Source organism: Scyliorhinus torazame, chromosome 17 (genome assembly GCF_047496885.1).
Source record: "Scyliorhinus torazame isolate Kashiwa2021f chromosome 17, sScyTor2.1, whole genome shotgun sequence".
Taxonomy (NCBI): domain Eukaryota; kingdom Metazoa; phylum Chordata; class Chondrichthyes; order Carcharhiniformes; family Scyliorhinidae; genus Scyliorhinus; species Scyliorhinus torazame.
In genome coordinates, this window is record NC_092723.1 from 157,667,049 (window position 1) to 157,689,717 (window position 22,669).

General features: G+C 50.7%; 1 protein-coding gene across 1 annotated transcript in view; it reads right to left on the minus strand.

Annotated features, from left to right (window-relative positions):
• The window catches only part of trap1 (TNF receptor-associated protein 1), a 37,700-nt gene that overhangs the window by 14,813 nt on the left and 218 nt on the right, over positions 1-22,669 (minus strand). Inside the window, exons 2-15 of the mRNA XM_072481396.1 lie at positions 22,032-22,196; positions 20,506-20,588; positions 20,199-20,339; positions 19,440-19,511; positions 18,277-18,437; positions 17,639-17,748; positions 17,003-17,076; positions 16,295-16,450; positions 12,530-12,650; positions 9,696-9,765; positions 8,071-8,218; positions 5,069-5,254; positions 968-1,106; positions 551-636 (exon numbers count right to left, since the gene is read on the minus strand). Of these exons, the coding sequence (XP_072337497.1) occupies positions 551-636; positions 968-1,106; positions 5,069-5,254; positions 8,071-8,218; positions 9,696-9,765; positions 12,530-12,650; positions 16,295-16,450; positions 17,003-17,076; positions 17,639-17,748; positions 18,277-18,437; positions 19,440-19,511; positions 20,199-20,339; positions 20,506-20,588; positions 22,032-22,196 (1,712 nt within the window). The remainder of the gene's footprint in view (positions 1-550; positions 637-967; positions 1,107-5,068; positions 5,255-8,070; positions 8,219-9,695; positions 9,766-12,529; positions 12,651-16,294; positions 16,451-17,002; positions 17,077-17,638; positions 17,749-18,276; positions 18,438-19,439; positions 19,512-20,198; positions 20,340-20,505; positions 20,589-22,031; positions 22,197-22,669) is intronic.

Sequence of the window (22,669 nt, forward strand, 5' to 3'; positions counted from 1 at the left end):
CTGTTTCTTACCATTTCGGTAGCACAGTGGTTAGCACTGTTGCTTCACAGCGCCAGGGACCCGGGTTTGATTCCTGGCTTGGTCACTGGCGGTGCGGAGCCTGCATGTTCGCCCGTGTCTGCGTGGGTCTTCTCCGGGTGCTCCGGTTTCCTCCCACAAGTCCCGAAAGACGATCTTGTTAGGTGAATTGGACAATCTGAATTCTCCCTCAGTGTATGTGAACAGGCGCCGGAGTGCAATGAAGTTCCTGTGTAAATCCCCTAGTTGCCACACCACGCCGCCTGTTTGGGTACACTGAGGGAGAATTCAGATTGTCCAATTCACCTAACAGCACGTCTTTCAGTACTTGTTGGAGGAAACTGGAGCACCCGGAGGAAACCCACGCAGACACGGGAAGAACGTACAGACTCCGCACAGACAGTGACCCAAGCCGGGAATCAAACCCGGGTTCCTGCCACTGTGAAGCAACAGTGCTAACCACTGTGCTACAATGCTGCCATTGGTGCTGCTGAGCAGATGGACAGGAATTGAATGGCAGCGTCATTATTACCTTAATATTTGCCACTCGTTCTCCAAGTGCGTTCCGCATCCACGCTACGAGGCCCTCAGCCTCCGACTCATTCAGGCGCGCAGTCACTGTGAAATAATTAATCCTAGTGTTAGTGCAATCACCCATGCTGATGAAACTACTGATGTAAGGTGATTAATGAAACATTGTAGATTTTTGTAGTTTAGTGTCTATTTTTTAAAGTCACACCCATTTCTCATCGAGCTTGATTCTGCTACCTGCTGAGAATTATGATGAGAAAAACAGCCACACGGGTAAATGAGACAGTCACACACAGACCCAGAGTGACAGAGACACACAAAGTAATAACATTTTGTTGTTCCCTCCCCTGGGCAACAATCAACCAGTTGGGGGGGTCTGAGACATAGTCAGTCTGTACTTTCATTCAGGGCACCATACCTGGCTTGCTGTCCTCATACTTCTCCTCCTTATAATGATCCACCACAATGTCAGTCTCCACAGAAATCAGCTTCTTCTTGTCAAATTCCCGGAGGTGAAGGAGAGTCAGTTCATCAAACTGGTCATAGCAAAAGAGAACCTATCAGAATCAAATAAGGAGGATATAGGTTAGTTTAAAACCTGTCCACACACAAAAGCACAGAGTCAAAATCCAAAATGAAGATCCGTCCTCTGGCTGGTCCAGTGAGTAAAGTCACATAGAGAGTGAATGATTCATATGGGTTGGGAACATTTGCTGATCTCTCCATGGATAGGAGGAGGGGCCAGGAGGAGGGGGGATATAACTAACAGGAACCTATTGGAACAAGGGATATCTGAGGGAGCAGGGGCCTGGGTAAAGAAAATCAATTAGTAAAACTGAAACTTGGGTACACACCATTCCCACCTTCAGGTACCCAGGTACACACCAATCCCACCTTCAGGTACCCAGGTACACACCATTCCCACCATCAGATAGCTGGGTACACACCATTCCCACCTTCAGATACCCGAGTGCACACCATTCCCACCTTCAGATACCCGAGTACACACCATTCCCACCTTCAGACACCCAGGTACACACCATTCCCACCTTCAGATACCCGGGTACACACCATTCCCACCTTCAGATACCCGGGTACACACCATTCCCACCTTCAGGTACCCGGGTACACACCATTCCCACCTTCAGATACCCGGGTACACACCATTCCTACGTTCAGATACCCGGGTACACGCCATTCCCACCTTCAGGTACCCAGGTACACACCATTCCCACCCTCAGGTACCCGGGTACACACCATTCCCACCTTCAGACACCCGGGTACACACCATTCCCACCTTCAGATACCCGGGTACACACCATTCCCACCTTCAGATACCCGGGTACACACCATTCCCACCTTCAGGTACCCGGGTACACACCATTCCCACCTTCAGATACCCGGGTACACACCATTTCTACGTTCAGATACCCGGGTACACGCCATTCCCACCTTCAGGTACCCGGGTACACACCATTCCCACCTTCAGATACCCGGGTACACACCATTCCCACCTTCAGATACCCGGGTACACCATTCCCACCTTCAGGTACCCGGGTACACACCATTCCCACCTTCAGACACCCGGGTACACACCATTCCCACCTTCAGACACCCGGGTACACACCATTCCCACCTTCAGACACCCGGGTACACACCATTCCCACCTTCAGGCACCCGGGTACACACCACTCCCACCTTCAGATACCCGGGTACACACCATTCCCACCTTCAGATACCCGGGTACACTCCATTCCCACCTTCAGACACCTGGGTACACACCACTCCCACCTTCAGATACCCGGGTACACACCATTCCCTACTTCAGATACCCGGGTACACACCATTCCTACGTTCAGATACCCGGGTACACACCATTCCCACCTTCAGGTACCCGGGTACACACCATTCCCACCTTCAGGTACCCGGGTACACACCATTCCCACCTTCAGACACCCAGGTACACACCATTCCCACCTTCAGACACCCGGGTACATACCATTCCCACCTTCAGGTACCCGGGTACACACCATTCCCACCTTCAGATACCCGGGTACACACCATTCCTACGTTCAGATACCCGGGTACACACCATTCCCACCTTCAGGTACCCGGGTACACACCATTCCCACCTTCAGACACCCGGGTACACACCATTCCCACCTTCAGACACCCGGGTACACACCATTCCCACATTCAGACACTCGGGTACACACAATTCCCACCTTCAGATACCCGGGTACACCATTCCCACCTTCAGGTACCCGGGTACACACCACTCCCACCTTCAGATACCCGGGTACACACCATTCCCACCTTCAGGCACCCGGATACACACCATTCCCACCTTCAGATACCCGGGTACACACCATTCCCACCTTCAGATACCCGGGTACACGCCATTCCCACATTCAGACACCCGGGTGTACACCATTCCCACCTTCAGGCACCCGGGTACACACCACTCCCACCTTCAGATACCCGGGTACACACCATTCCCACCTTCAGATACCCGGGTACACACCATTCCCTACTTCAGATACCCGGGTACACACCATTCCCACCTTCAGACACCCGGGTACACACCACTCCCACCTTCAGATACCCGGGTACACACCACTCCCACCTTCAGATACCCGGGTACACACCATTCCCCACCTTCAGATACCCGGGTACACACCATTCCCACCTTCAGATACCCGGGTACATACCATTCCCACCTTCAGGTACCCGGGTAAACACCATTCCCACCTTCAGATACCCGGGTACACACCATTCCTACGTTCAGATACCCGGGTACACACCATTCCCACCTTCAGGTACCCGGGTACACACCATTCCCACCTTCAGGCACCCGGGTACACACCATTCCCACCTTCAGACACCCGGGTACGCACCATTACCACATTCAGACACCCGGGTACACACCATTCCCACATTCAGACACCCGGGTACACACAATTCCCACCTTCAGATACCCGGGTACACCATTCCCACCTTCAGGCACCCGGGTACACACCATTCCCACCTTCAGATACCCGGGTACACACCATTCCCACATTCAGACACCCGGGTACACACAATTCCCACCTTCAGATACCCGGGTACACATCACTCACACCTTCAGATACCCGGGTACACACCATTCCCTACTTCAGATACCCGGGTACACACCATTCCCACATTCAGATACCCGGGTACACACAATTCCCACCTTCAGATACCCGTGTACACACCATTCCCACCTTCAGATACCCGGGTACACACCATTCCCTACTTCAGATACCCGGGTACACACCATTCCCACATTCAGATACCCGGGTACACACAATTCCCACCTTCAGGTACCCGGGTACACACCACTCCCACCTTCAGATACCGGGGTACACACCATTCCCTACTTCAGATACCCGGGTACACACCACTCCCACCTTCAGATACCCGGGTACACACCATTCCCTACTTCAGATACCCGTGTACACACCATTCCCACCTTCAGATACCCGGGTACACACCATTCCCTACTTCAGATACCCGGGTACACACCACTCCCACCTTCAGGTACCCGGGTACACACCATTCCCTACTTCAGATACCCGGGTACACACCATTCCCACATTCAGATACCCGGGTACACACAATTCCCACCTTCAGGTACCCGGGTACACACCACTCCCACCTTCAGATACCCGGGTACACACCATTCCCTACTTCAGATACCCGGGTACACACCACTCCCACCTTCAGATACCCGGGTACACACCATTCCCTACTTCAGATACCCGGATACACACCATTCCCTACTTCAGATACCCGGGTACACACCATTCCCACATTCAGATACCCGTGTACACACAATTCCCACCTTCAGGTACCCGGGTACACACCATTCCCTACTTCAGATACCCGGGTACACACCATTCCCACATTCAGATACCCGGGTACACACAATTCCCACCTTCAGGTACCCGGGTACACACCACTCCCACCTTCAGATACCCGGGTACACACCATTCCCTACTTCAGATACCCGGGTACACACCACTCCCACCTTCAGATACCCGGGTACACACCATTCCCTACTTCAGATACCCGGATACACACCATTCCCTACTTCAGATACCCGGGTACACACCATTCCCACATTCAGATACCCGTGTACACACAATTCCCACCTTCAGGTACCCGGGTACACACCATTCCCACCTTCAGATACCCGGGTACACACCACTCCCACCTTCAGATACCCGAGTACACACCATTCCCACCTTCAGACACCCGAGTACACACCATTCCCACCTTCAGATACCCGGGTACACACCAGTCCCACCTTCAGTCACCCGGGTACACAGCATTCCCACCTTCAGATACCCGGGTACACACCATTCCCACCTTCAGACACCCGGGTACACACCATTCCCACCTTCAGACACCCGGGTACACACCACTCCCACCTTCAGGCACATTAAGGGAGGCAGGATTATAGAGTGTTTTGGAAATACGCCCTGCTCCTTCTCACCTCCATTTCCTTCTTCTTCATGGCTTCAAAGTACGGTGAATATTCTGCCAGGTGACGGTTTGGGGAACACAAATAATAAATATTCCGGCTTCCTGCTTTCATCCGGCTGCCGTACTCAGCTAGGCTGGTCACCTGACCTGCTGGCAGAGCTGACGATTCAAACCGCAACAGTTTTCCAATATCTTCCTAAACACACAAGAAACTTAGTTAAAGGTCGTAGCTCAGTCTCAATCAGGGCTTGAGAGATACTCAATGGCCTCGTTCACCACTGAACTCAGCAACTCCGATTACACAAACAGCAGGACGCAGAGCTGGAGCATCCAGGCCCGAGACTCCAGCTTGAAATCCCAGTCTGTGTTTCGTTGTGACCTCAAGCAGCGGCTGGGGCACTTGGAGGTGCCTCCCTCATGCCCTCAACTGAGTTGGTTCTTGCACCTTGTGGTGTCAAAGTGGGCATAGGGTCTCAATCTGTAAAACCAGGTCTTAATTTCACAGGAGACTATAGCAAACCAAAACTAATTTCAATCCTCTTCCCCCATCACCCCTCTTTCGTCACCACCCAGTATCTTCCGGCTTCAAATATTTGTTCAATTTTCCAGTAAAATGGTCACTGCTTCAACCATTCCAGGTGGCAAACAGTCCATTCTTTTTTTAAATATAAATCTAGGGAACCCAATTCTTTTTTCCCTCCCAATTAAGGTACAACTTAGAGTGGCCAATGCACCTATCCTATGCATCTTTAGGTTGTGTGGTGAGACCCACGCAGAGACGGGGAGAATGTGCAAACTCCACATGGACAGTGACCGGCAAACAGTTTATCTCAAACAACTCTTACTCCCTCCCCTAATAACAGATTTTTTTTTTTTTTTTTTTTAAAAAGGGTGTGAAACATGTAAATGTTGATGTTCAGTAAGGTCTTGGTGTACTCGTCCTGAGAACACAGTGTCAGCATGCTGGTACAGGAAGCAACTGGGAAGGCAAATGGCATGTTGGACTTTGTGATTGGAGTACAAGAATAAGGAAGTCTCGCTGAGTGCTATGGTGAGACCACACCAGCACTGCGCACGGTTTTAGTCTCCATATTCAAGGATATACTTGCATTGGAGTGGGTACAGTGAAGTTTCGGAACCTAGAATGAGAGGAGTAAGCTGGGGCGACTCTCTCTGGAATTTAGATGAATGAAAGGTGATCTCATTGAAAGATACAAGATTGTGAAGGGGCTCAACAGGATAGTCAGAGAATTTGTATTTCCTGTCTTGGCGGGGGGTGGGGGGATCAACTGGGGGAGGGGGAGCCACAAGATGAGGGGCAATTTCTTTGCTCAAAGGGTTGTAAATCCTTGGAATTCTCCATCCCAGAGGATTGTGAATGCTCCATCGAGTATTTTTAAGGCTGAGATAGACTTTTAACCTCAGGGAAACACAAGATAGGGAGAGCAGGCGGAAAAGTGGACTTGAGACATGAGATCAGCTGTGATTGTATGGAATAGCGGAGCGGATTCGAGGGGGTGTATGGTCTATTCCTGCACTGATTTCTTATATCACATTCTTAGCCACTGCCTCATTTTCTCCGATATGTATTCACTAACTGGAGGAACCAGCCTTTCCCTGCTCACTATATCAAAACTCTTCATTTAAAAAATATCAATTTAATTTTTCCTTCACCGTCTCTGCTCCAGTGGAAACCGTTGCAGTATTTCAAGCTTCTTCTCAGAATTAGTTTTTGTTATAAATTTGGTGTACCCATTTATTTTTTCCAATTAAGAGCCAATCCACCTACCCTGCTCATCTTTGGATTGTGGGGGTGAGACCCACGCAAACACGGGGAGAATGCGCAAACTCCACACGGACGGTGACCTGGGGCCGGGATCAAACCTGGGTCCTCAGTGGCGTAGACAGCAGTGCTAACCACTGCTACACTGTGCCACCGTTTCTCAGAATTAGTTACCAGTCTTTGGTGTTAACCTGCTGAATCAGCAATGTACATTCTCCATGGATTTAGTGCCCTAACTGAGCACAAAACAGTAGTCTCTAATTGTGATCCCACAAATGTTTTGTCCAATTTACCATTTCACTGAATTGCACAGCACTGACGGTAGGCATGCGGTCCAAATGTCTATGCTCACACTCAGAGCTGTCAATTAGTTCCAGCCCTCGCCTTCCTCAATAATAATCTTTATTGTCACAAGTAGGCTTACATTAATACTGCAATGAAGTTACTGTGAAAAGCCCCCAGTCGCCACACTCCGGCGCCTGTTTGGGCATACAGAGGGAGAATTCAGAATGTCCAATTCACCTAAAAGCACGTCTTTCTGGACCCGTGCGAGGAAACCAGAGCACCCGGAGGAAACCTACGCAGAGACGGGGAGAACGTGCAGACTCCGCACAGACAGTGACCCAAGCCGGGAATCGAACCTAGGACCCTGGCGCTGTGAAGCAACTGTGCTAACCTCTGTGCTACCGCGCCGGGCCCGCACCCCATTGTCTGAAAGCTTTCCCCTTCCACATATTTATTCAATTCCTTATTCACAGTTATCAATCTGCTGTCACCATTCTTTCAGGCTGCGCATTCCAGACTTTAATAATACTCTTTTTACACTTTAACACCATCCCCCAATCCCACCAGCCTCCTTTTCCCATTAACTAGCTACACTTGGGCATTCAGGGAATTGGGAATTTGACTATCCATATCCTTCAGCATCTTTCCATCAAGTGTTTGCTTCACGTTCATCCCTTTTTAACCATGGTCTGCCTGACCCACAGGTTTGTGTGTCTTTACTGAGCCCTTCTCACTGATAAATCCCATGTAATCAGTCAACTCTGAGATTTCAGTCCCTGTATCCAAGTGCAAATCATCCATACACACAGAGAGCATGAGCTGCTCAGGGAGGGAGAGCTGAAAACTTGCAGAAAGACATACACACCCCTGTCCCATAGAGAACACAATCAGGATTCTCACTCATTTCCTCACTGCCATTACATCAAGATTCCAAGCCAGCAAACCTTCACGTCCTGTTCGACAGTCGTCACAATCCCCTCGCGCATGAACAGTCCGTAATCCTCATAAAACTTGATGAACTTTTCGGGCTCCTTTTTCCCCTGGTCCAGAAAGAATTTGATCAGTCGTTGCTGCAGAACATCTCTCAGCTTCCTGCGGACAGCAACAAAGATCCGTGAGTCACATTGGCCCAGGAAGGGGAGGGGACAGGTTACACCGGACCTGGCAGGACAGTGGTCCAGAATGTTTACCAAACTGCTGCCCCTCTCTTGGGTAAATGAACGGACCTGTGCCATACTGAACCAGGCAGTGAGGGAGGTCTCGAGTCGAACCTCCAGCTCAGGATGATTTAGTTGAACCCAGCAGGGGGCAGCAGTGAGAGGTCTACAATTACTTTTGAGTTCTGCAAGCTGATGAGCCTAATAGATACTTAGACCCAGTTCCCCAGGGTCACATTTAGGGGGTATCCCAATGATGTGCAAGGGAATCCCTCTGGGAGTTCCCACCATGTAAGGATTTACCCGGTAATTGCCCAAAAGTGGTAACTTCCTCTGGTCAACTGCACTGTACTGGGAACCATCCGACAGAAGTGATTTAAACTGCTAACTTTGGATGGTTCTGCCAGTTTTACCCTGATAAGTTACTCTGAAAGAGTTAGAGGGAAAAAACACTTCTAATTCTAGAGTAACTATTTAAACACCCAGACCTGCACGCCACCCCCCCCCCCGCAACACACACGAGTCCCCAGGGGACCCATCACCCCGCGTTTCCTGAACCACTTATGTTTTAAACTTACTGTCTCCCTTATTAAAAACAATTTAGAGTACCCAATTAATTTTTTCAATTAAGGGGCAATTTAATGTGGCCAATCCTCCTACCCTGCACATCTTTGGGTTGTGGGGGTGAACACGGGGAGAATGTGCAAATTCCACATGGACAGTGACCCAGAGCCGGGATCGAACCTGGGACCTCGGCGCCGTGAGTATTGTCTCCCTTCTAATTGTACCTTTAAACACCACCTTTAGGCAGGCGGTGCAGTAAAAAGCAGCTGTTTCTTTCTCCTCTGCTCCCCAGTTACTCCTCGCCGATGCAGCCAAGGGCGCACCTCGTTGCTCCAGTCTCACCCAGCCTGAGTGAGGAAGGTTGGGCAAGACAGGGGCTTTGCAATTAAAGCGTGGTTAAGTCAGTCAAGAGTGGAAATCTGCGAGAGATTGCCACTCTGAGGAAGTTACAGGCCTTAATCCTTGTCCTGACTTGGAACTGTATGGCAATTCTTTCACTGCCGCTGGGTCAGAATATTGGAACTCCCTTCTTAGTTGCACAGTGGGTGTACATGGACTGCAGGGGTTCAAGGCGGCAACTCACCACCACATTCACAAGGGCACTTAGGGGTAGGCCTTGCCAGCAACGCTCACATCCTGTGAATGATTAAAACGTTAACCGCTAGCATGAAATTGAGTTGAGGGGATTTATATGTAGAATAACAGATACTCAGGGGCAACTTAGAGGCTGGAATTTAATTGAGGGAATCGAAGGTTGGTTTATAGGGAAACCAGGAACGCGTTAGAGGCTGGAATCTAAAGGAGTCACTCAGCACCTGGCTCCAGCTTGACATTCTAAGCCTGCATACCTGATGAGCACACTCTCCTGCAGTAACTCTCTACTGAGGTTCAGGGGGATATCCTCACTGTCAACAACACCTGAAACAAGCACAAAAGCAAAGTAAGTGATATGAAAAACACATTTAGTGTTACTGATCATTCAAAGATACTAGAGTGGAGTCGAAGTTTAATCCCTGCAGTTGGGGCCCATAGACTGTGTGGATTTACATTTCTTGTAGTCACTATAAAATTCTCTGGACTGTTCACTTGTTGGTTTTAAGCACTACTGGCACCAGGATTACTTAAAGGACTAAGCAAGGACACAGGAGAAACCTGATGGATGGCATTTTCAGAAGTAGGGAAAATCATCAGCAGCTGTGATATGTAAAGTCGCCATAGTCCCAGGTGACCATAGGCTCTTCCTCTCAGGGGAAGAGCTGGCTGGTGGTGATTTAACCCGAGGATCACCACGCCTCTGGTGAGGGGCAAGGTTGAGAAGGCAGGGCCTTCACTTTTTTAAAATTTAGAATACCTAATTTTTTTCTAATTAAGGGGCAATTTAGCATGGCCAATCCATCTAGCCTGCACAGCTTTGGGTTGTGGGTGCGAATGTGCAAACTCCACACGGACAGTGACCCAGAGCCGGGATCGAACCTGGGACCTCGGTGCCGTGACGCAGCAGTGCTAACCACTGCACCACCGCGCTGCCTTAGGCGGGGCCTTCATGAATAACCACAGCTGGTACAGGAATTGAACCTGCGCTGCTGGCCTCGTTTTGCAACACAAACCAGCTAGCTAATCAGCTAGCTAGCCAACTAAACTAAACTAGGTCCGTGGTGACTGTGATACTGATAAAAGATAAACTAAACTTCTCTACTAGTACTTATGGCCCTGGAATTGGATAAACCCAAGTAAGGGACCCTCTGACACTGGGAAATCCCCCAGTGAGGGACCCTCCATCCGACACTGGGGAAAGTCCCAATGAGGGACTCTCCGACACTTCAAAAAGCTCCAGTGAGGGACCCTCATACACTGGGAAAAGCCCTAGTGAGGGACCCTCTGACAATGGGAAAAGCCCCAGTGAGGGATCCTCCGACTTTGAAAATCTCCAGAGAGGGACCCTCCGACACCGGGAAAAGCCCCATTGAGAGACCGCCCGACACAGGGAAAAGCCCCAGTGAGGGACCCTCCGACACTGGGAAAAGCCCCAGTGAGGGACCGCCCGACACTGGGAAAAAGCTCCAGTGAGGGACCCTCCGACACTGGGAAAAGCCCCAGTGAGGGACCGCCCGACACTGGGAAAAGCCCCAGTGAGGGACCGCCCGACACTGGGAAAAGCCCCAGTGAGGGACCGCCCGACACTGGGAAAAGCCCCAGTGAGGGACCGCCCGACACTGGGAAAACGCTCCAGTGAGGGACCCTCCGACACTGGGGAAAGCCCCAGTGAGCGACCCTCCGACATTGGGGAATGCCCCAGTGAGGGACCCTCCGACACTGGGGAAAGCTCCAGTGAGGGATCCTCCGACACTGGGAAAAGCCCCAGTGAGTGACCCTCCGACACTGGGGAAAGCCCCAGTGAGGGACCCTCCGACACTGGGGAAAGCCCCAGTGAGGGACCCTCCGACACTGGGGAAAGCCCCAGTGAGGGATCCTCCGACACTGGGGAAAGCCCCAGTGAGGGATCCTCCGACACTGGGGAAAGCCCCAGTGAGTGACCCTCCGACACTGGGGAAAGCCCCAGTGAGGGACCCTCTGACACTGGGGAAAGCCCCAGTGAGGGACCCTCCGACACTGGGGAAAGCCCCAGTGAGGGATCCTCCGACACTGGGGAAAGCCCCAGTGAGTGACCCTCCGACACTGGGGAAAGCCCCAGTGAGTGACCCTCCGACATTGGGGAAAGCCCCAGTGAGGGACCCTCTGACACTGGGGAAAGCCCCAGTGAGGGACCTCTGACACTGGGGAAAGCCCCAGTGAGGGACCCTCTGACACTGGGGAAAGGCCCAGTGAGGGACCCTCCAACACTGGGAAAAGCCCCAGTGAGTGACCCTCCGACACTGGGGAAAGCCCCAGTGAGGGACCCTCCAACACTGGGGAAAGCCCCAGTGAGTGACCCTCTGACACTGGGGAAAGCCCCAGTGAGGGACCCTCCGACACTGGGGAAAGCTCCAGTGAGGGACCCTCCGACACTGGGGAAAGCCCCAGTGAGGGACCCTCCGACACTGGGGAAAGCCCCAGTGAGGGACCCTCCGACACTGGGGAAAGCCCCAGTGAGGGACCCTCCGACACTGGGGAAAGCCCCAGTGAGGGACCCTCCAACACTGGGGAAAGCCCCAGTGAGGGACCCTCCGACACTGGAGAAAGCTCCAGTGAGGGACCCACCTTTTGTTTTAATAATCTTTATTGTCACAAGGAGGCTTACATTAACACTGCAATGAAGTTACTGTGAAAAGCCCCTAGTCGCCACATTCCGGCACCTGTCCGGGTACAAGGAGGGAGAACTCAGATTGTCCAATTCATCTCACAGCACGTCTTTCAGGGCTTGTGGGAGGAAACTGGAGCACCCGGAGGAAACCCACAGACACAAGGAGAACGTGCAGACTCCGTACAGACAGTGACCCAAGCCGGGAATCGAACCTGGGCCCCTGGCGCTGTGAAGCATCAGTGCTAACCACTGTGCTACCATGCTGCTGTTGTTGCAGAGCCTTGAGACGAAAAAGGTAGCAAACAGGATGGTTGGTTATGGGAGCAAGAGGCCAATGGAGCGGAGGTTATACTGTTTACCCAACATGTGTATTCAATAAACAGCATTTGAAAGTCAGACTCTGCTTATGGGCTGACAAGGAATCAGATGCTGGATACTCACCACGTAAAAATCGGAGCCACTTGGGTAAGATGTCGCTGGCTTTAGTTTGAATCAACACCTTCCGGCTGTACAATGCCACACTGGAGCCCATCTCCCTGCTCACATCGAACATACTCGGTTTCTAGTGAGTCAAAGGGAATAAAACAAATTCCAGAGTAACAGATTCACACTGAGTCACAGTGTGGGAGTGAGTAAAATCCCCACACAGGCTGTGGCAGCCTGGGAGTGAGTAAAATCCCCAGTGAGGGGCCTGAGTAAAATACCCAGTGTGGAGCCTGGGACTGAGTAAAATCCCCAGTGTGGGGCCTGGGACTGAGTAAAATCCCCAGTGAGGAGCCTGAGAGTGAGTAAAATCCCCAGTGAGGGGCCTGGGACTGAGTAAAATCTCCAGTGTGGGGCCTGGGACTGAGTAAAATCCCCAGTGTGGGGCCTGGGAGTGAGAAAAATCCCCAGCGAGGGGCCTGGGAGTGAGTAAAATACCCAGTGAGGGGCCTGGGAGTGAGTAAAATCCCCAGTGTGGAGCCTGGGACTGAGTAAAATCCCCAGTGAGGGGCCTGGGAGTGAGTAAAATCCCCAGTGAGAGGCCTGGGAGAGAGTAAAATCCCCAGTGTGGGGCCTGGGACTGAGTAAAATCCCCAGTGTGGGGCCTGGGAGTGAGTAAAATCCCCAGTGTGGGGCCGGGGACTGAGTAAAATCCCCAGTGTGGGGCCTGGGACTGAGTAAAATCCCCAGCGAGGGGCCTGGGAGTGAGAAAAATTCCAGTGAGGGGCCTGGGAGTGAGTAAAATCCCCAATGTGGGGCCTGGGAGTGAGTAAAATCCCCAGTGAGGGGCCTGGGAGTGAGTAGAATCCCCAGTGTGGGGCCTGGGACTGAGTAAAATCCCCAGTGAGGGGCCTGGGAGTGAGAAAAATCCCCAGTGAGGGGCCTGGGAGTTAGTAAAATCCCCAGTGAGGGGCCTGGGAGTGAGTAAAATCCCCAGTGTGGAGACTGGGACTGAGTAAAATCCCCAGTGAAGGGCCTGGGAGGGAGTAAAATCCTCAATGAGAGGCCTGGGACTGAGTAAAATCGCCAGTGAGGGGCCTGGGAGTGAGTAAAATCCCCAGTGTGGGGCCTGGGAGTGAGTAAAATCCCCAGTGTGGGGCCGGGGACGGAGTAAAATCCCCAGTGTGGGGCCTGGGAGTGAGTAAAATCCCCAGTGTGGGGCCTGGGAGTGAGTAAAATCCCCAGTGTGGGGCCGGGGACTGAGTAAAATCCCCAGTGTGGGGCCTGGGAGTGAGTAAAATCCCCAGTGAGAGGCCTGGGACTGAGTAAAATCCCCAGTGAGAGGCCGGGGACTGAGTAAAATCCCCAGTGAGGGGCCTGGGACTGAGTAAAATCCCCAGTGTGGGGCCTGTGACTGAGTAAAATCCCCAGTGAGGGGTCTGGGACTGAGTAAAATCCCCAGTGAGGGGCCTGGGCATGAGTAAAATCCCCAGTGAGGGGCCTGGGAGTGAGTAAAATCTGCAGTTAGGGGCCTGAGTGAAATCCCCAGTGAGGGGCCTGGGAGTGAGTAAAACCCCCAGTGAGGGGCCGGGGAGTGAGTTAAATGTGCAGTTAGGGGCCTGAATGAAATCCCCAGTGAGGGGTCTGGGAGTGAGTAAAATCCCCAGTGAGGGGCCTGGGAGTGAGTAAAATCAACTGTGAGGGGCCTGGGAGTGAGTAAAATCCCCAGTGAGGGGCCTGGGACTGAGTAAAATCCCCAGTGAGGGGCCTGAGTAAAATCCCCAGTGAGGGGCCTGAGTAAAATCCCCAGTGAGGGGCCTGGGAGGGAGTAAAATCCCCAGTGTTGTGCCTGGGACTCAGTAAAATCCCCAGTGTGGGGCCTGGGAGTGAGTAAAATCCCCAGTGAGAGGCCTGGGAGGGAGTAAAATCCCCAGTGAGGAGCCTGGGCGTGAGTAAAATCCGCAGTTAGGGGCCTGAGTGAAATCCCCAGTGAGGGGCCTGGGAGGGAGTAAAATCCCCAGTGTTTTGCCTGGGACTCAGTAAAATCCCCAGTGTGGGGCCTGGGAGTGAGTAAAATCCCCAGTGAGAGGCCTGGGAGGGAGTAAAATCCCCAGTGAGGAGCCTGGGAGTGAGTAAAATCCGCAGTTAGGGGCCTGAGTGAAATCCCCAGTGAGGGGCCTGGGAGTGAGTAAAATCCCCAGTGAGCGGCCTAGGAGTGAGTAAAATCCCCAGTGAGGGGCCTGGGAGTGAGTAAAATCCCCAGTGAGGGGCCTGGGAGTGAGTAAAATCCGCAGTTAGGGGCCTGAGTGAAATCCCCAGTGAGGGGCCTGGGACTGAGTAAAATCCCCAGTGAGGGGCCTGGGAGTGAGTAAAATCCCCAGTGAGGGGCCTGGGACTGAGTAAAATCCGCAGTTAGGGGCCTGAGTGAAATCCCCAGTGAGGGGCCTGGGACTGAGTAAAATCCCCAGTGAGGGGCCTGGGAGTGAGTAAAATCCGCAGTGAGGGGCCTGGGAAAGAGTAAAATCACCAGTGCGGGGCCTGAGTGAAATCCCCAGTGAGGGGCCTGTGAGTGAGTAAAATCCCCAGTGAGGGGCCTGGGAGTGAGTAAAATCCCCAGTGAGGGGCCTGGGACTGGATGAAATCCCCAGTGAGGGGCCTGGGACTGGGTAAAATCCCCAGTGAGAGGCCTGGGACTGAGTAAAATCCCCAGTGAAGGGCCTGGGACTGGGTAAAATCCCCAGTGAGGGGCCTGGGACTGAGTAAAATCCCCAGTGAGGGGCCTGGGACTGAGTAAAATCCCCAGTGAGGGGCCTGGGATTGGGTAAAATCCTTAGTGAGGGGCCTGGGACTGGGTAAAATCCCCAGTGAGGGTCTGGGCAAAATCCCCAGTGAGGAGCCTGGGTAAAATCCCCAGTGAGGGGCCTCGGACTGAGTAAAATTCCCAGTGAAGGGCCTGGGACTGTAAAATCCCCAGTGTGGGGCCTCGGACTGAGTAAAATCCCCAGTGTGGGGCCTGGGACTGGGTAAAATCCCCAGTGTGAAGTCTGGGACTGGGTAAAATCCCCAGTGAGTGGCCTGGGACTGAGTAAAATCCCCAGTGAGGGGCCAGGGACTGGGTAAAATCCCCAATGAGGGGCCTGGGACTGAGTAAAATCCCCAGTGAAGGGCCTGGGACTGAGTAAAATCCCCCCCCCCCCCCCCCCGCTTCCATTGCAGACGCTGGTCTGATTTCTTCATGCCAGTTTTCCGGGGTAGTGGAAATATGCTCAGATTATTTAATGTTACATTTTACATAAAAACACCCATTATACAGGCTGACTCCAGTGCAGTAGAAACAGAGCTGCACTGTTCAAGGTACATAAGCTCCTGTGGCACCATTGGAAGAACAGGAGGAATTCTCCTGGTGCCCTCAGCAATTTGTCCTCAACCACCATCCTTTATTGTCTGGTCATTATCACTCTGCTGTTTGTGGGAGCTTGCTGTGTGGAAATTGGCTGCTATGGTTCCTAAATTATAACAGCGATTACACTTCAGAAACTTTCAGAAAGTGCATTGTTGGCTGGTGAGCCCTGTTGCTCTTTAAGGTGCTACATTAATGTAGCTATTTCTTCCCCCACCCCCCGTAAGTTTCCAGGAAATGCAGAAAGTTCTGCAATAAACAGAAGTCTTCCCAACCCTCTAAGAGCAACAGAGGATTACAAGCCACCATCGGTCATTACTACATTACTGCCCAGTGTAGAAGTGAATTTAGGAGCTGTTGTGACCCTGACCAACAACACTCACCACGTCTGGCACATAGAAGACACTGCGAATATTGAGTGGGGCATCGGTGCGGTAATGAAGGATGTAGCGTGGTTTGTCATAAGCCTTTGCGACATAGCGGTAGAATTCCTCATGTTGCCACTCGCTGATCTCCTTCGGATCCATCATCCACAAAGCCTGAATAAAATAGAAACTCTTCCTTGAATGAGTCCAAGTAAATCGGCCAATCAGGTTGATCCTCTGGGTATAGATCCCACACAATACACCCCCCAAATTAACCCTGCCAATTACTCACTGACACCAACCCACCAGCCAACCTCTCTCCCATTCCCACTGGAGTTAATAATTTCATCCTCAGTGTTACTGCCACCTGGGGCAGCATGTGGCACAGTGGATAGCACTGGGACTGCGGCGCTGAGGACGCAAGTTTAAATCCCGGCCCTGGGTCACTGTCCGGGTGGCGTTTGCATATTCTCCCCGTGTCTGCGTGGGTTTCACCCCCACAACCCAAAGATGTGCAGGGTAGGTGGATTGGCCACACAAAATTGCCCCTTAATTGGGCCCTCTAAATTTTTTTTTTTTTTTTTTTTTGTTACTGTCACCTTGTAACTCAGGCCCCAATATTCTGCCATCTGTTTCCACAGCGCAACTCTGCTTCACAAGACTGTTAGTAGCTGCTCGGTCCAATTTCTATTCCAATGGGGTGAAGAGTGCTCGACACCTACTCACCTGGAGTGTGTTCAACCGGCGCCCATTCAAGTAGATCGGGAAGCTGACAAAGTTGCTGTATTTGTTCACCACCTCTGGAATACAAACCAAATGCAGAGTTAAGCCTGTTTGCCAGCTTGAACACAGTTAGACAGCAGGCAGGAACTTCCCTGTCCCTGTGATCACACTTTCTTCACCGGTTCCCTGGTTATTCCATCCAGCCAGGTGTTGACCAGTGACAGGATAACACTTCAATGCAATAACCCTACGACAAAATATCAGAAATTTAGAGCATAAGAGGCCATTCTGCTTTTTGTGATCTGCTGGCTCTTAACATCTCTCCTATTTATCTGTAACCCTGTAAGCTAGTCACCCTCAGCTGGCTGTTCAACTCCCTTTTCAAATGATTGACGGTTTCCACCACCTGAGGTTGACCACTCCCAATTCCAACAGCTCAAGACCTCTGGTTATTGCCGAAACCGCTCACCATTTTGAAATCTTCTATTAGATCATAAAGATCTCATAATTTACTCATAAAGAACAGCCGTATGTTCAAATTATGTCCCGCAAGAGCAACAGGAGAGATGGTAGCAGAAATGACACCAGGCCTGACCCTGCAAACATGTTTACCTGCTGAGGTATTGTTTCATTTCTTACCTCTAATCCGATCTTCATTTACAAACTCCTTGCAATCTTCCTTCAACTGGATGACAATCTTGGTTCCCGGTCTCACTCCAGTGGCTTCAGCAATTTCATACATCCCAGAACTGGAGGCACAGAGATTGGACAATCAAGAACACAGCATCATTACCAACTGCTCAAGAACGCCCCTCGAGGCCCCAACCACTTTCCCTTGCAGCCCCCCGCCGGCCCCCCACAGCTCTCTAGGGGGCCCTCCTTTGGCACTTGTCTCACTGCCCAGAGTCTCCCCTCACCGACCCCCACATTCCCTCCAAAACCCCCACCACTACTAGGCCAATTCTCGGACCCCCTTAAGAGACATTCGTCGCTAATGTTCCCTTATAAGATCAGAATCCAAATTCTGAAACTGTCTCTCCAATCCAACAGCCACAGCACTGTGGATGTACCTATACCACACTGACTGCAACGGTTCAAGTCGACAGCTCACCACCACTATCTCAAGGACAATCCGGACACATTATAAGTGATGTTATTGCCAGCAATGGTCACACTCTGCGAATTAATGAATTTCACGTGTTCCCCCAACTCGTCGCCAGCTTCTTCCCTGGCCCCATTGTATAAACCGTGGAGGTGCGTGGATGCAGTCTCCTCACCCATCGGACGCCCATTTATACGCTGTGCTGCCACTCTCTGCTGCCTGTGTGTACACCTCCACTTTATCAGCCACCATGAACACAGAGTAAAATCCAACCCCAAACTGCCCGATGATCCCAGCTCCGGCCTCGGCCTGGCTCTGCAAAGCCTCCAGAAAAGCCTAGCATCAAGAAAGGAAACAGAATCTTTCATTTGAAAGGCAAAGGAGGAAAATCAAACAAATACATTCAAAGTTTTGTAGCTATAGTTGAACAGACAAGCTGAACAATCACATTTGGCCCAGTGTGCTTGTTCGGGCTCTTTGAAAGACCTCAATTAGCCCCAATCCACTACTTTTCCCCCCAAGACCAACTGTTCCATTTTAAGTAAATATCTAATTTTTTGAATGTTATTATTGAATCACTGCCATTTTGGGTCGTGCATGCCACATCATAACAACATGTTGCATAAGTGTCCTTGCTGCTCTTTTCAAATGTTTCATACAGAACTTGGTGCAGAATAAATTCAAATACGTGGAAAGTACAAGCTGAGGGACCCCTAGCCTGTCATTAGACAGTTAACGATATGGAAGCTACAATGTGACATTCAAAAGCTCAGTCATGATCAGAAAGGCCTCAGATTCAATGGCTGGACCTTTCTGGCCATTCATGCCGACAGGATCTTCCAGTCCTTCCAACTGCGCACCCCCGCCTTTTGTGGTGGAAAGTGATGCATTCAACAGGAAACCGCGTGGACATCAGTGGGACCAGAAGATCCCAACACGGGCCAATGGCCAGCCACCTCCGCCGCGGCGAAACACGCGACGGGTTGCGTCAAAATTCCTGCCCAAATTCTGGGCTCTGCTTATGGAGCCGTTGTCAGTAGCAGGGAGGGGGGCTATTCTGTCTTTAAAGTCCTGGGGCCTGGATGGTTGTGGGGTAGCTGCCTAGATTCCTGCCCCCGGTCCCTATCCTGTTCAAACATCCCAAGGTAATACATGTGAAACAAGCCCAGAACAGAGAGTGAAACCCCCAAGATCAAATAGCAAACTCAGTCTGGCAGGCCTGTGAGTGGCCAATTGGGCATGGTTGTAGGGGTCAGCTGGAATGATCCCCGCCACTACTGGGTAGCATGGGTGTGTGTGTGTTTGGGGGGGGATAAACCATTTCTATGATTTTCCAACCTTGGATCCAGAACGTGCGATGGTTCCCAGATTCTGAATGAGTTCTTCCCTGGTCATCCCTATGCCAGTATCCTGCGAGGAGATACATTAAGAACATTGTTAAAACCAGGGGTTTGAGGTCAGGATTGCTTGTTTCAGGATTACTTTGTATTAGGAACTGGGTTGTACAGAATCCATTAGCAAAGACTGAGTGCTGCATTCCCATCCCAGGAAATACTTTCTCCATGTCAACATTATCCAATCTTTTTTAACATTTTAAAAACCTCGATTAGACACTCCTCAACCTTCTAAACACAATGAAATACACACCTAGTTTATACTGTGCTTCCTGGTAATTTAACCCCTTTAGCCCTGGTGCAATTTTGGTGGATCTGCATTTCACCTTCTCCAGGACCAACATCTCCTTCAATAATAACAGAAAGTGTTGGAAATACTCAGCAGGCCTGGCAGCATCTGTGGAGAGAGAAAAATAGAGTTAATGTTTCAGGTCAATGATATGTCATTAGAACTAGTCATCAGAACTGTAAGATCATTGACCTGAAACATTAACTCTGTTTCTTGCTCCCCTGACGCTGACAAATGTACTGAGCATTCCCAGTATTTTCTATATTTATTCAGATTTCCAGAATCCACAGTATTTTGTTTTTGTACTAATACATGTTTCCGAAGGTTAGTGCCCAGAGCCAAAAGCTGCACTTCAGATGGGGGTCTCAAACTAAAGCATTACTTTAAATAACAGAAAGCGATTAGCATCCTTACCTGGATGGTGAGGCTTCCCTTCTCGGTGTCGCTCTGCAAGTGAATTTCCAGAGGACCCTGGTCCTGAGCACTGCTTACAAGTTTGTGACGGAGCTTTTCAAGGGCATCACTTCCATTGGATATCAGCTCACGAATAAATACCTAAGTTATGGAGCAAGTAATCAGATTCAGAACCATTTATGTTGAGGCAAACACTATGACCCACAACAGGCCCAAGACCAGAGGCAAGCTGAAGTTGTATCAATAAAGCCAGCCAGGCACGGTTTCTTGCGGATTTTTAAAAAATGGGAGATTTTTCATTTCATACCTCCTTCTCAGAGTACAAGGACCGAGCCACAATATCCAGAAGCTTCTTAGTCTCTGCTTGAAACTCATACTTGGAAAAAGACCCTGCGCAAAAAAAAAATGTTTAAGAAAAATCGATCAACAAATGGATTACAAGTGGAGAGACTGGAGAAATTGGATTTGTTCTACTTAGAGCAGCGAAGGTTAAAGGGAGATTTAGGAGAGATGTCCAAAAGTATGAGAGGTTTTAATGGAGTAAATAAGGAGAAACTGTTATTACTGGGAGGCGGATTGGCAAAGCACAGATTTAAGATAATTGAAAAAAGAACCACGGGCAGGAGAAACAAAGAGGCTTTTACACAGAATAAATGATGACGATCTTGATTGTGCTGCCTGAAGATGCAGTGGAAGCAGATTCAATGGTTACTTTCAAACAGGATATCCCCCCCCCCCCCCCCCCAATCTATCTTGGGATGTAGGTGTCCCTGGCAAAACCAGCCCATCCCCAATTGGCCTGAAGGTGGTTTAGGTAACCCACTGTGCGCCAAGGGAAGGAGTTTCAAGATTTTAACCCAGCAACAGAGAAGGAACGGCGATATATTTCCAAGTCAGGATGGTGTGTGGCTTGGAGGGGAACTTGCAGGTGGTGGTGTTCCCCTGGATCTGCTGCCCTTGTCCTTCTAGATGGTAGAAGCTGTGGGTTTGGAAGGTGATGTTGAAGGAACCTTGGGGAGTTGCTGCAGTGCCTTTTGTATATGGTACACACTCCTGTCAGTGGTGGAAGGGAGTGAATGCTGAAGGTGATGGATGGGGTGCCAATCAATCAGGCTGCTTTTTCCTGGATGGTGCAGAGCTTCTTGGACGCTGTTCAAGCCGCACTGACCCAGGCAAATGGATAGTATTACATTGCACTCTTCACCTGTGCCTTGTAGATTGTGGATAGGCTCTGTAGAGTCAGGAGCCGAGTTATTTGCCCCAAAATTCTCAGCCTCTGACCTGTTCTTCCAGACACAGTATTTATATGGTTGGTCTAGTTCAGTTTCTGGTCAATGGTAATCCTGAGGATGTTGATAGTGGGGGATTCAATGATGGCACTGCCATAGAACGTCAAAGGGCGATGCTCAGATTCTCTCCTGTTGGAGGTTGTCATTGGCTGGCATTTGTGCAGCATGAATGTTACTTGCCTGTTATCAAATCAAGCCTGAATGTTGTCCAGGTCTTGCTGCTATTGGCATACATTGCTTCAGCAAATGGGGAACATTGTGCAATCTGCAAACATCAGGTAACATCCCTACTTTCAACCTTATGATTGAAGAAAGGTCACTGATGAACCAATGAAATTGAGATTACTTGAATTACTTGGATAAATACTTGAAATTAAAGGTTTTTTGGGTTATGAAGACAGAAGTGGAGTGTGGCTAATTGGGTAGCTCAACAAAAGCACCAGCACACATACAATTGGCCAACTGACCCCCTCCTCTGCCGTATAAGCCACAGGAGACAAGCTGATATTCATTGTAACTCCTAGGCGATGTCGGCTCCACCTACCTTCCACATTCTCCGAGTCAGTAATGATGTTATGTAACGACTCTTCCTCCTGACTCTGTGCTGTCTGTGTGCTGTAAGGGTGGCAGGAGAAAGAACTTGTGGTGGCAATACGGACCCAATGGTGATTCAAAAAGATGGAACACCGGAGCCTGGAAGTCTCTCTCTCTGTAAAGATGACCAGCAAGAAGACGTCAGCAAAAAAAGAGAAGTTCTGCTTATGGAGAGACCTCCATCACATTCCTTTGTTACATTGGGAACACATTCTAACTGGGATTTCTCCTCCACTCACTCAATCTGCTCGCTCAGCTCCTCAATCAAGGCTGCAGTCTGCAACGTTCATGATTAAGTAATGCTGCCTTACTGATCAACTCAATCACCTCTCATACAATTGATACAGCGACACAGAGCCCAGCTGAAGTTATCAATGCCCATCTCTCTCTCCCTATTCCGGCCCTCCCACCTTTCCCTCAGTTTCCTCTCCATGCCCTGCCCCCCACCTCCCCCCGTCCTGCCCTCTGACCTACCCCATACCTTCCCCCTGCCCTGCCCCCCGACCTACCCCTCACCTTCCCCCTGCCCCTCACCTACCCCTGTCCTCCACCCGCCCCTTGCCCTCTCACCTTCTCCATGCCCTGCCC